The 13,775-nt window shown below is 34.9% G+C and overlaps 1 protein-coding gene across 9 annotated transcripts in view; it reads left to right on the top strand.

Moving 5' to 3' along the window:
- LOC131684531 (solute carrier family 22 member 21) overlaps positions 1-13,775 on the top strand; it is a 240,834-nt gene that overhangs the window by 204,382 nt on the left and 22,677 nt on the right. For all 9 annotated transcript variants that reach the window (XM_058967497.1, XM_058967496.1, XM_058967495.1 and 6 more), the window contains 3 exons: positions 5,166-5,309; positions 5,396-5,648; positions 5,737-6,004. In XM_058967497.1, the coding sequence (XP_058823480.1) occupies positions 5,166-5,309; positions 5,396-5,648; positions 5,737-6,004 (665 nt within the window). The remainder of the gene's footprint in view (positions 1-5,165; positions 5,310-5,395; positions 5,649-5,736; positions 6,005-13,775) is intronic.

Raw genomic sequence — 13,775 nt, 5'->3', positions numbered from 1 at the left:
AACGTGTGTCCATCCCGCAGGTTGTCTCTGGGTGCAGGAGGTCTCCGGGATTCTAAAAGAGCGACGAAGAGGAAGAATAAATAGAGAGAAAAATCAATGATATGACCAATTAACGTTAAGAATTGATTTCGTCACACAAAAAAAAACAATTTTGAAGTTGCTTAATTTCCCGTATCATTGTATGATTGTGTTGAATTGTAAAAGTGCAGTCGTTGCTCTAGATTCTTCGCATTTGCCAACTGCAACAACACTCCCACACAGAGCTTAAAAAAATTGACATCGTTGCCTGAACTTGAAAGAAAACAAAATTCAATTCACGCCCGCAGCGATGAATGAAATTTTTGGTTCGTTTCAATCGTCATTCGTTCGGCCGACGCAGCGCTTTCAGGTACGGACATGTTCGGTTTCAGAAGCAAAGTGAATTTTATTTCTATTCTAGCTCTGAGAGGGATTATTGATCAAAAGTGCACCAAATATAGATTACGCAGTTCCCTTATGCTCGAAAATGTAGAAGATGCTAACTTCTGCCTTGAAACTGTCCACATAATAACAAATAAATGCTTTGGTTGGTGAATGAATTTATATTTCCTCTGCACTCAAGCATTCGATTCTGCATGAAATTTCAGTCAGCTGGAAAGTGAATGAATGAGGGAGGCGTTGAATCTGAATGGCGGTTTCGGTAAACGCAAGCAGAAATAGGTAACTGATTTTGAAATTTCGTAACACTGCTCCCACATTTCATTTATCATCTTGCGGTGTGAGTATTGATCCCAGGACATCGGCTGAAAAAATTATCGGCCATGGTTGCCAGAATCCCATTTTGTGCAATGTTCTCAACAGATGTCGCTAGTATACAGCTTGCGATGATTTTTATTAGAATTTCCTTCGAACTGTTACGTCTGTTTGTGTGTGATTGAAGTAGCTTGTGACTTGCGGTAGCTTGTTTTATGGACTATATAGTGAACATGATTTAATGCAATGTGGTATAAATAGGTGTGGCAGAACGCACGATTTGCTAGTGTTGTAAATCAAAAATATGTAAACAATCCAAAAGCGGAACGGGTCGACGTCATAGCGTTAAGGTTCAAGTTACCTTTTTTAAGCATGTGTTAGAATTGAACGCTTGGTAGTGTGCGTAGGAAAATTTGTGTTCAGCTTTGCCACCAGATTATTCATTTAAACCTTTTCAAAACTCTAAAAGAAGAATATCAGTCGATTTCTTAGATCACCACGATTCAAATCATGCAAAATACCTGCTGGAAAAACGATCGGCTTAGCTGGATGGTGCTTTTGAAAAAGTGGCTGTGGTTTTTTTTCATTGCGCAGTTGTGTTGCGCACCCCAGCTCGGTGTGCTAGTGTGGCAAAAAATCACAGCCACTTTTTCAAAAGCACCATCCGGCTAAGCCGATCGTTGTTCCAGCAGGTATTTTGCATGATTTGAATCGTGGTAATCTAAAAAATCGACTGATATTCTTCTTTTAGAGTTTTAAAAAGGTTTAAATGGATAATCCGGTGTCAAAGCTGAACACAAATTTGCCTACGCACACTACCAAGCGTTCAATTCTAACACATGCTTAGAAAAGGTAATTTGAGCCTTAACACGATTCAGTAGGAGCTGAATAAACGGTATGCTGCAAGCAAGCCGTTTTTTTCTGATATCACTCACACCACTCATGTAAGCTTCATCTTACGAATATCAAAGTACCATCTTAGCCTTACCTGTATATACAATAATGGATTTAACCCTAGAACAGTTTTGTGGGTACATTTGTACCCCAGCGCTGTTTGCAATCCCTGTTAGTCCGTTACGGTTTATTTTGGCTGCAAGCAATCTTTATCATGAATCCATTTGATTATTGAACTTCCATTTAGGCAGGTGGAACCTATTTGTTTCGCTTGGCCAACTTCACAGCGCCCACTTAAAGTTTGTCTGGGGTACAAATGTACCCCCACAAAACCGTTTACGTTAGTGTTTTGTCATGTGTACATAATTCGGAAAATTTATTATATCATTTTTTAAAAGTAAAATATCGATACGTAGTAAGCGAGAAACTTGTGTAAATTTGTATAAGCTTCAACATTGCTGAAAAATAGTATTGTTGTTAACAATGTTATTTGATATAATAAAGCTATTATAGCAAAGTAACTAGAAAATGCGCTCGGATCGTTATCGTAATTTTTGCTTTCGCGGATGAATGAGGCAAAACGCATTCGTGAATATGACTTGCATATAAAATGCACCATGCACCACTCGATTCGTCGTCTTCTGTAGCCCAGGCTCTGGAACACATTTACAGTGGGATTCCGTCTTTGGCAACAATATTTTTTTTTCAGTTGCTAAAACTGGAACCGTGCCAAAAATGGAACCTTGCTTTAAAAGGTTTTATTTTCAATTTGTGACATCATGAATGTTACAAGAACATTAATTATATAAGAATATGTGAAATGGAATGAAATAATAGAAAAAAATCTACAAATTTAACTTTATTCGCTATGCCCGCCCCTACAAAATTTAGTAAATATGACTCCTATGTTTGAAAATAAAGTCAAAAGTGATATCCATTATTACACCAAAATGATTATTGAGCATTTTTCAAAAGATTTACTATGAACAAAAATAATGTTGCCAAAAACGGAACCCATTTGTTGCCAAAAACGGAACTTCTTTGTTGCCAAAAATGGAGCATGCCAAAAATGGAACGTGCCAAAAACGGAATCTTACTGTACTTTATATAGTGTAAACAGGGTTGCTATGATTAATAATTAAATCCACTTGTTTTGATGTCATGCTGCTTCTTTAGTTAATAATTTTTCTCTGCGAATTTTCACAAACTTACAATGTTCCACGAATGTGTTCAGTAGAAGAATACCTTTAGAAGTATATAGTGTTCTCATGAATTGAATGATGAGGTGATTTTTTAAGAATTTATTTTCTAATTTTAACCGATTTTCCATACTAATTTCCATATAAACTTTGAAATTTTTGGAGGGTCCGTAGACGCAACCGATCGATACTAAAATTTGCACAATTACTAAGGGTCATAAAAGGAATCAATAAAGCCTGGTGGAGCTAAAAATCAAAAATCGAACCAGTCTAATATACACGTACAATGCACCGGCTCTATCAATCCTTTCAACGCCTTCCTGTGTTATCTCTGTTACTGCATATTATTGTATTGTTACTGTTTGTATTGGCGTCTGGTGTTCAAAAAAGCACTTTTTGGACAGTTTTTGAATAATTTACTGTTCGAAAGAAAATTTGACAATCTTCACAACACCGTATAGATGGCCAAAATCGATTCGAAACTACCGGAGTTATAGCAAAATTATTTTGAACTTTTACGGATTTTAAAGACTTGTTCTATAAAAAAATGTAACATTACATGATAAAATCGACAAAACACGAATATTTTTGGACAGGCTTCTTTACGAATGGTTTTAAAATTAAACTATCCAATTTACTAATAAATTCAAAAAATAGGCATATTAGAGCGATTTTAGTGCTAGGGTACGAATGTACCCCACAAAACCGTTTATATATAGAAAAAATCACGAAACCGTTGTAGACTTTATAATGTTTTTGGCGCTCTGTGCAGTTTTCGTTTTCTTTTTGACCATGACACTGAACCATATCAAAATGGATAACGATGTACCATGTCCTAATAGTTTACTTTTATCTACTACTACTTGTACCTATGACTGGTCACTGGCAGCTGGACTATGTTATCTCTCATGGAACAGTTTAAGTATGCCATAAATAATATTCCAGATTTTGTAAAATAGCATACGTGAAAATTTCAAGACCATGTGCAGAGTAGAAATTATTAGGAATATCTTCTAAACATCAAACGCATGCAAGATAGATCGTGAATAATGTTCTATGAATCAAGAATCAGTTCACGAATCCATGAATAATAGTTTTTGAGTTTGTAAACTGTTTCACGAGCATGAGTGGTGAATCGTGACTAATATATTAGAAATCACGAACCAGTTCACGAAACCATGAATAATATTCTGAATTTACGTAACATTTTTTTTTTAAATTTTTGATTATAGAGGTTTTAACCCGCCGCTTTTTCGGGTTAGAGAAATCTCATTAGAAAAATCTTTAACCCTATGTAGGCGGTTGGGAATCGAACCCAGGTGAGCTTCGTACAAGGCAATCGATTTACCAACTACGCTGTGCCCGTCCTCCTACGAAACAATATTAACATCTTGAACAAAATTGTGTTTTTAAGATTCAGACCTTTTCTGATTTTGTGAACCAATTAACAACAACCAGGAAAATCAGATCATTGTCAAGATGTAATAAATCATGAATCAGTTCACATCGTATAGTCGGACTGTAAACGATGTCTCTAAATTAATGAATTAAATCACGTGTAAACCTTTGGTTCATGAAGCATGTTCCTGTGAACAAGTTTGCGTTAAGGAAAATGATTCGGTAATGACATAGCGGAAATCGTCACTGAAGTTCAAACATAATTCATACCTTGATGTTGTAGATTAGGGCACAGGTTTCATATTTTGCAATACTATTGCAATATTGAGCAATAGTATGAAAACCAGTATCAATACTTCTAGTCGGTGGTCCTAATTGTGGATGATTTCCACTAATTCTTACTCTTTGTTATAACAACTGTTCGCTCCACTCATACGTACCATGAGTGAAGTGAATTTTACCGCGGTGACAGGGGCACTGTCGTCTAATGGAAGAAGAGTGTTCACAAATTATAGCTTAATAGACATGATGAAGGTAATGTTCGTACAGAATATTTCGAATATAATTAGTACATATAATGCATATACTGCTCTGAATGACAAATTACGATTTAATTACGAGTGAAATAGCAGAAAATCTACGCAATTTAATACATCATATAAAATGAAATGATGCTCTTTGGTATTGGAAAACCAGACCGCAAAAAGCTCGGTGATTTGGTCAAATATTATCATCCATCAACCATTAGCTGGAGTAATTAGTAATTTGGCAATTATAACAGATGACTATAGGCTGACTATACAGCAGTAATCACGGTAGCATTCGTTTCTATCTCTCTTTCTCGGTATATCAACTGCTACCTGCTACTTCCCGGACTGGCGCGTAACCTAACCTGTCAACTTCTGCATCCGGTCACCAATCCCACACTTGGTTTCGTCCCAGGCAGCAGAAAAAAGTCACTGGTGCCGACGGCCGTCGCATTTAAATTATACCTCTGTGGAACTATGGCGGAACGTGACTCAGGCACAGGAGAACTGCCGGATACTGAACTACGATTGGAGTTCGGTCGGATCCGAGCAACTTCTGGTAAGTTCAATTGTTTCATATAATTATTTTATAATTATGGTCACATTTTTCCTTTTGTTTCTGTCGACGCATTTTCCACCGCTCAGAACAACTTAAGCTTGCCCGTCAACCTGTCTCACGTGGCGTGCAATTCCTGGGAGTTTAATCTTAACGATAATCTCGGAAACACGTGGGTGTCAGATTGGAACCTGGTGTGCGATAAGGAGTATCTCAAGGACGTGGCGGAAATGTTTTTTCTAGTCGGTGTGGCCACCGGTGGTATCACCAGTGGCGTTCTGTCGGATAAGTTCGGTCGTAAAAAGATGCTGTTCATATCGGCTGTTCTGCAGTCGATTTTTGGTAAGTTTTATTGATACTTCTGCTTCTTCGGTGAAAACAAAAGTAATTGTAATTCTCATGTTTTTAATTCCTTTCGTTGGCTGAACAGGCCTCGCATTGTACTTTGTGGACTCGTTGGAGTTTCTTTTTGCTCTCCGAGCGCTGCTCGGGCTTGTGTCAGTTTCCGTTACCTACGCCGGATTAATTCTCGCAATTGAGTATGTGGATGGAAAGTGGAGAACTATCGCTGGCATGTACAATCTTTTCCCTTTGCCGGTTTCGTATATAATTATCTCGGGAATAGCCTATCTGACACAGGATCACCGAAAGCTACAATTGTGTATCGGTCTGCCCGGAGTGCTTCTTTGCTTTTTATGGTAAGTTTAGTTTTTTATAGTAACTAGATATTGAAGTACGTTACATCAAAACGTCTATACATTTCATTTAGTTCAATGATTTGACAAGGGGCTTTTCCCGAGCTTTATATTTGAATGTATAGGCATCGTCATTCGTCATGTAATTTGCAGTAAACAGATTTAATGCTAGAAATGAATAATGCGTCACTGACGTAGAGTCATGCTCCAAAAGCAATTCATTCATTGGATTTTCCAAACCGAATGATGACGTGCGTTCAGCGACTAGAAAGAGTTGTATTCGATAATGGCTAATTAATAGGAACGGTATTGAAATCTATAGGGTGTTTAGCCTACTCCTACCCTATTACTGTTATCCCACCCCATTTGAAACCGTTGGTTTGTGCAGCATCTCTCAAATTTGTTGAATGAATTGACTCACATGTTAGGTAAGGTGCTCAATTCATGTTTTTCTTTCGAATGTACTACGGTGTAATGAGTCTATTTTGGGCTTATTAGGGAAGGTACCGCATTCGTCAGTTACTCGTCATAGAATCGATGTTATGCCTATACATTGGTATCACTGTGTTTGCTTCATTCATAAGATACAGCAAATGGCAAAAACATTAACCTAGAAATTGTGAAATATTCATTTTTGAGAACTACTTAAACTCAAATCCGTTGCCTCAATATTATCCCTATCGTTTAAACCAAAGTGGCAAACAAAGATGAAAGTCGCTACTCTAAGCTACGAATTAAAATGGGTAGGGTGATAATAAAAATTTTGTGAAAAATAGGCTCATTACCCTGTTGCACAACTTTCAGGGTGGATGCAAAAAGTTTGGTATCAAGTTACACGCATTTAATCCATTGTATGCTGAGTAATAAATAAAACAGTGCGACATCCTCCCTAATTGGTTCATTTTGTCGATAAATTTGCAATTTATTTGTTTTGTCGGTGGCGCCTGAATGTTCGGCCTCTCTTTCAGTGCAAAACATCGTGCGCTATTCGGTGATACTATGTACACTAGGGTGGAACAAAAATTAGATTCCAGCTCCGAGCAACTTTTTAGGTACCATTTGTGTCCTAGAATAACTGTGCAAATTCTTAGCTCGATCCCTGAAACTATATTTTTGCGCCCATTGTTTAAAGTTTACATGGGCTTTTGCATGGGAAAATTAACTTTCACAAAATAATTCCTTCAGGAGTCGCCCATTATTTCCAAAAAATAAATTGTTGAGTGGTTTTTATAGGAAATGCAACAAAGAAATAAAGGCTCGAAAACCACGAAACGATCTGACGCTTTAGAAAAAAGTTATTAATGAGAAACCGATTGATGCTCTGACGATTGATTAAATATTCATTTTTTCTAGCACCACTGCTGTTGGTTGTCCAATTATACACAATTTTGTTTTAATCCTCTCTTAATGTGTCTAAATCGTTTATCTATACTATTTGGCCACTTCGCAAGGTTTTGAGGGATAAATGGAGGCTTCTTTTGTACATAATAAGAGAAAGTTTAAATTTTAGTATATAATTAGACCGTCAGAAGCAGTGATGCTATGAAAAGTGAAAAGTGAAATTTTCATCAATCTTCAGGGCATCAATCGGTTTTTGCTTAATAACTTTTTCCACAAGCATCAGATCGTGTCGCAGTCTTCTAGACTTTGTTTCCTTGACAAATTTCCTAAAAGAATCAGATATCTATTTATTTTTAGGAAGCAACGGGCGACTCTTGCAAGAATTTTGTAAAAGACGATTTTCCTATACGAAATCCCATGTAAACTTTAAAACGTGGGTGCAAAAATATAGTTTCACCGATCGAGCTAAAAATTTGCAGAGTTGTTCTGGGAGCTAAATGGGACCCAAAAAGTTACTCGGAGCAAAATTTTATATTTTTCATAATACCATGTCCCATTCTAATGTACAGCAACTCACAGCAGAATATTTTTGCCAAAAAACTGGCCAAAAATGAAATTTTAGAATTCCTGCAATCGCGTCTAACTTAACAAATCTGACTTTCTGGATGACTACTACACAATTTGGCAGGTTTTTTTTGATTAATTTGTTCAACGCATATAACAGTTGTAATCGAACTGAATATACAATATCTCCCTAAAATTTGATATTAAAAAGTGAAGTAAGTGCGCCAAGAGTGCAATTTTTGCCAGTTTCTGCCATATCATGTTTAAAAACCAGTTTTCAAAGCGATGTATTCAAGTTCATACGATTTATTAACGCTATTTCATAATCGATAGCTTTTCTTAATTATTCAATTAAATAAATCTAGTTTAAAAGGAAATTTGTGCAAAATTTGAGCGTTGTATTCCAAGTATTGTAAAGTCGAAACCCGAATGATTCAGCGCGTATTTTCTCGGACCGATGCTTTTGAAACTGGCTAGGCCCTTACTAAAAGGTACAACCGCACTTAAAGATGCATGCAAACATAGTTATAATATAACTTTAAAAGAAAAGTACTTCGAATATATTATGACACTGGATTACATTCACTGCCCTCTCTTTATTCGAAGAGGTTGTTTTAATATATTTGGCCAACACTTCGACCTGAATACTCCTCTGTGAACTGTAGCGGAACGTCGAAAGTAGAGTTGAAAGAAACTAGCAAAATGTATTTGACCTGCAACGATCATTCAGATAAAGCACACAGCAACTCGTGAACCTTCCCATCAGATACGAAGAGTAATTCCCAGACTAACTAAACTATGGCGCAGTTCAACTTGTTAATCTCTTGTATGCGTTTTCAAGTATTCTTACAAAGGAAATGTGTATATCAGATTTCTTTTATCAAACGCTGTCTTTCTTTCCTAGAGAAAGTAGTTTTTGACCTTCGAACGCAAGAGGTAATCGATAACAACGTAAGAAAAGTTAGGATAAAGTGATTAAACATTCCGGAATAGGCTGGACAGACCCGGATGTACACTTCCCGCATTATCCAATACGCTGATTTTTCTAAGTTATCATCATATACGAGATGAGGTCTACGGCACAGATAACAGATGTTTGGGCTAGATTCGAAATGCATGTAATAGAGTGGCAAAAAATCGTACCATACCGCATCATGAAAATAAAAGTAAAAACAAGAAATTTAAGCTTCTGTTCATTAAAATTCCAACATGAATTACTCACACAAGTTACTTGTAAATATTGCGATTCCCACAGTTTCAATGAATAAACAATGTTTTATTGTAAGTAAATATATCGAAAAAAGTTATAATTGTTAAACTTGTTGAGACAGATGTCTTCCGTTTAATTCCACTATCGATATAATAATGAAAAACTGTTGCTTTTAACTGTAAATCAGATACTAGTATTTCAACTATTACTTATAGTCTTCTGAAGTGTTCAATATCAGTCTAAAGAAAATTGCTACAACCTTTAATACAGAACAATAGGTAGTGTAGGGTGTAGGTAACTAGATGCGTGAAGCTGGCCGTTTTTTGTGTTCGGGTAGTAGTTTGAAAAGCCATGAAAATCCATTACCTTGATCTCGATTGAGTAAGGACGAAGGAGACTGTTTGAAAATTTCCAAGCTCTCAGCTACATCTATTTTCCAGGGATTGGAAATTTGTCGTTGAATTTTTATATCTTCGGTAGTTAGGTCGTGCTTTTTGAAAAAGACGTGTTCCGCTACCTAAGATTTGAAGTGAAATGGTATATCTTTGTCCGATTCCCTAGAAGCTTTAGTAATTTCTGCGATGTGCTCCTTAAACCGGATTTCTAATGATCTCTTAGTTTGCCCAATATAAACTTTATCACAATGTCAACATGATATTTTGTATATCCCAAATTTGCTTAGAGTGTCTATTGGATCTTTTGTGGACCCTAGTATTGATTTTAGTTGGTAATTTCTACTACTGAAAACAAGATACATACCAAACTTTTTTAATTTTATTCTGAGTGGATATGCCATATATTTGTTGAAATCTACAGCTATCCTTTTAAAACTTACAGTTGTTGGAGTTAAGGTTGTGAGAACTTGTTTGTTAAACATCTTGTTTTTTTTGTGAATTATTGGATGGTTTGCTCTGGATACCCATTGAGCCTACCTATTTCAAAATAAATTCTGTTTCTTTAATTTTTGCTTCTTCCCTCAAAGGTAAGCTAAGCATTCTGTGAACCATATGATGAAAAGCGCTTTTGTGCTGGTAAGAATGGTTTGAAGTATTTGATATGATTCTTTCAGTATAATAGCGGAACTTATCAAAGAAAATGTACCTGAGAAACAACATACACAAGAAATAAAAACAATTAAAGAATTGAGGGGAAAGCCAGTTTTTTATATAAAGGCTGACAAGGGAAACAAAGTAGTAATCATGGACAGAGAACAATATGACGCTGACATGAGACATAAAATTACATCTGGCCCATATAGAGCACAGAGAATAAATCCTCTTCCAGAAATGATCAAAAGAGTAGACAAATCCCTGAAAGAGTGCAAACCAATTCTAGGAGATCTAACTCGACTTAAAATTTCAAACCTCTTCTTACCCAGGATAAAGAGACTTCCAATGAGATCAGGTAAATTATTTCAGCGGTAGGTGCTCCAGCCCAAAAACTTGGAAAATGGCTCATAGATGAATTTCAAAGTATGCCCAAAAAATTCCCCAGACGATCTGTCAAGTGTACACAAGAATTCGTTTTTCAACTTCAAAATTCTGGTGAAATCGAAGAGGACGAAAGAATGGTCTCTTGTGATGTAACCGCCTTATTCCCAAGTGTCCCTGTAAAAGATTCCGTTAACCTTCTCAAGGATTGGTTATTTCAACAAAACGGTAATAATCTGTGGAAAAGCAAAGTAAGAGCTTATATGAAACTTACACGCCTTTGCATGGAAGAAAATTATTTCACATTCCGGGGTGTCTTCTATAAACAAACTAAGGGTGCTCCAATGGGTAACCCGCTCTCTCCTTTTCTGTGTAAACTATTCATGGCAAATCTTGAGGAATTTCTGAAAGAAAAAGGTATGTTACCAGAGCGCTGGTGAAGATACGTTCATGATATCTTCTGCATCATCAAACGAAAAAATTTACCCCAAATGTTGGAAGTCATTAACAACATCCATAAAAAAATTCAATTTACACACGAGGAAGAGAAAGATAACAAATTGGCCTTTCTGGATGTCCTAGTGAAGGGAGTGGGAGGGTCCTTGCCTTTCGAAACATATAGGAAACCTACGAATACTGAAAGAATTATACCACATACTTCAAACCATTCTTGCCAGCACAAAATGGCCGCTTTTCATCAAGTTTAATTGTGACATTCCACTAAGTCGCTCAAAAAGTGTTGATTTTTGTATGAAATTATAATTGTTGTTTATTACATTAAGTATTATTTATGTAAACTTTTTCATGCTAACTTAGTTTGTAATAACCACGACAATGATTAAAAAGTATTCTAAATTTTAAATGAAAAGCCTAACGTGACCATTTGACATTACTATTTTTGTTTTTCGAAATGTTGTTTACTTTTTGAGATATGAGTGATTTTGTCAAATGACAATCGAATTTATAATGTTGATGCCAAATGTCATTTGACATTTCATTTATTAAGTTTATTAATTTCATTAATTTTATTCATTTTAATAATTTTAATGATTCCAATTATTTTATCAATTACTTTTTCTTTTTAATTTTATGACCTTTATTAATTTTATTAACATTATTAATTTTATTAAGTTTATTACTTTTTTTAAATTTTGTTAATTTTTATTAATTTTATTAATTTTTTTGTTTTGTTATTTAATTAATTTCACTAATTTTGTTATTTTTATTAATCTCAACAAGTATATTCAGTAATTCTTTTTATTCATTTAATTCAAATTTTTTAATTTGACTCCACGCAATTTGCTCCATTAATTTTATAATTTTGTTTTGTTTGTTGTTTTGGTCTATTTTTTATTAAGGGAGCTGAACCGATTAGATTTGTTTATCTCATTAATCAAAAGATTTCTAACAATAACTTTATACATGTTTTTAAATTTCATACTAATTGACATACAAAACTGTAATTTTATTACAGAATATAATTCTAAGTAATATTTTGAATCAAAATTTCTTTAACAAAAATCTTCCAAAATGCGACAGTTTTCGAGATATTTGGAATTTTGTTCCAGCAAAAACAGTTAATTCGTGTGATTATGCCCTTTTTAAAAGTTATTTGTTTTACACCATCATAAAATGCCAAAAATCAAATATTTATCGTTCTAAAGACGTAAAAGAAACTTTTTCAATGTATTTGGATCATGGAGAAGCTTTCAATAAAATAGTGTTTTGACACATTTTTGTAATTCATACTATTTGCGGTCAAAAATACAATTTTCTCTTTGAATATGATTCTAAACGCCATTTTAAATCAAAATGCTAATAAAAAAAAATTTCTGAAATGTGGTAGTTCAAATGGTTTATAATATCGCCTAGATGTCAAAGAGCATGTTATAGGAAATGACCTTTTGAAAAACCTATTATTGTTAAAGGAGAAACGCGAATAACTTCTAAAAAGGTCTTAATAAAACAAAAGAAATGTGTTGTTAAAACAAAATTTAAAATATCTCGAGGACTACTAAATTTCAGAAACTTTTTGTTTAAATAAGCGTTTAGAGTCATATTCAAAAAGAAAATTGTATTTTTGACTGCAAAAAGTATGAATTATAAAATTTGTCAAAAGTTGTTGACAAATTATAAAAAATTAGGAAATTTTTTTTTGCAATTTAAGTTTTTAACACAAATTTTTGTTTTGTAACAAATGACACAACATTTTTTTCAGTGGATATTTTTTCGGGCAGAAATATTTATTTTCTGAAACTAGTTTGAAAGTTTCAGAAAGTTTTGCTGTATAAAATACAGTAATCGAACAAAAAAAATTGAAAATAATGCCTTATACGCCCTTTAAAAAAAAACTCCTGAGTTAAAATAATCTTACTGATTGTGGAAAATGTTTAGTCCTCCATGCCGGTGAGGCGTGTAAAGTTTTATAGGGATCTAAGATGGTCGGTCACGATTTTAAATATTTTCGGACGGATCTTCGTGGAATTCCTCAAATTCTCAGTGCTAGCTGGATTAAGTTTTTTTGTTAAGGTGATACCTAATTCAGATGTCTTAGCTGGTTTTCTGAGGCTTTGATGAGGACACCTAAGCACGGAAACATCATTGAATGCCAGTAAATACTTTTATCGTTTTATGAGGTGTGGGACAACTGTGCGCCGGTCGTTGAGCGGTAATCTTCTTACACCAGTGTGTCCTCTCTGGTCTCGTCTTCCTTCGGAAGAAGAGTAATATCGTTGATGTTATCTAGGGTCCAAATGGTGGAGTCGCTTTTCTGGCATCGGTGATACAAACTCAGTGGCAGACGGAACATTTATTATGAACAAAAACAAGTCACTTTGGCATAAACGGAGACCCCAAATTCGGTCTATTCATAGTTCAAGTAATGATATTGTAGACTGCATGTTGGACTTGATTTCCGTAGACCAGTTTTCCTTTGTGATTTCCGAGGACCACTATCGTATTTTATTTACGCGTGAGCACGTTGGGCTCTAGATTTTGAGATTGATATAAAATCATACTAGCAACTAGCAATTGCAATACTAAGGAAACGGCGAAAGCGGACGTTCGAATTCATTTTGGCAGGAAAAAAATAGTAATACATATAGTGCCCGATCTACAAACAGAGCGAAGTGGAGTGGAATACATGGTAAGCTGTTAATACAGATTTTTTATATGCTTCTAGCAGATAGCATTGGTGATTTTTTTCAGTTTTTGGATAGTTTATAATCAT

The sequence above is a fragment of the Topomyia yanbarensis genome, chromosome 2 (genome assembly GCF_030247195.1).
Source record: "Topomyia yanbarensis strain Yona2022 chromosome 2, ASM3024719v1, whole genome shotgun sequence".
Classification (NCBI taxonomy): domain Eukaryota; kingdom Metazoa; phylum Arthropoda; class Insecta; order Diptera; family Culicidae; genus Topomyia; species Topomyia yanbarensis.
Note: the sequence above shows the minus strand (reverse complement) of the source record. Positions and strands in the feature narration are given on the sequence as shown.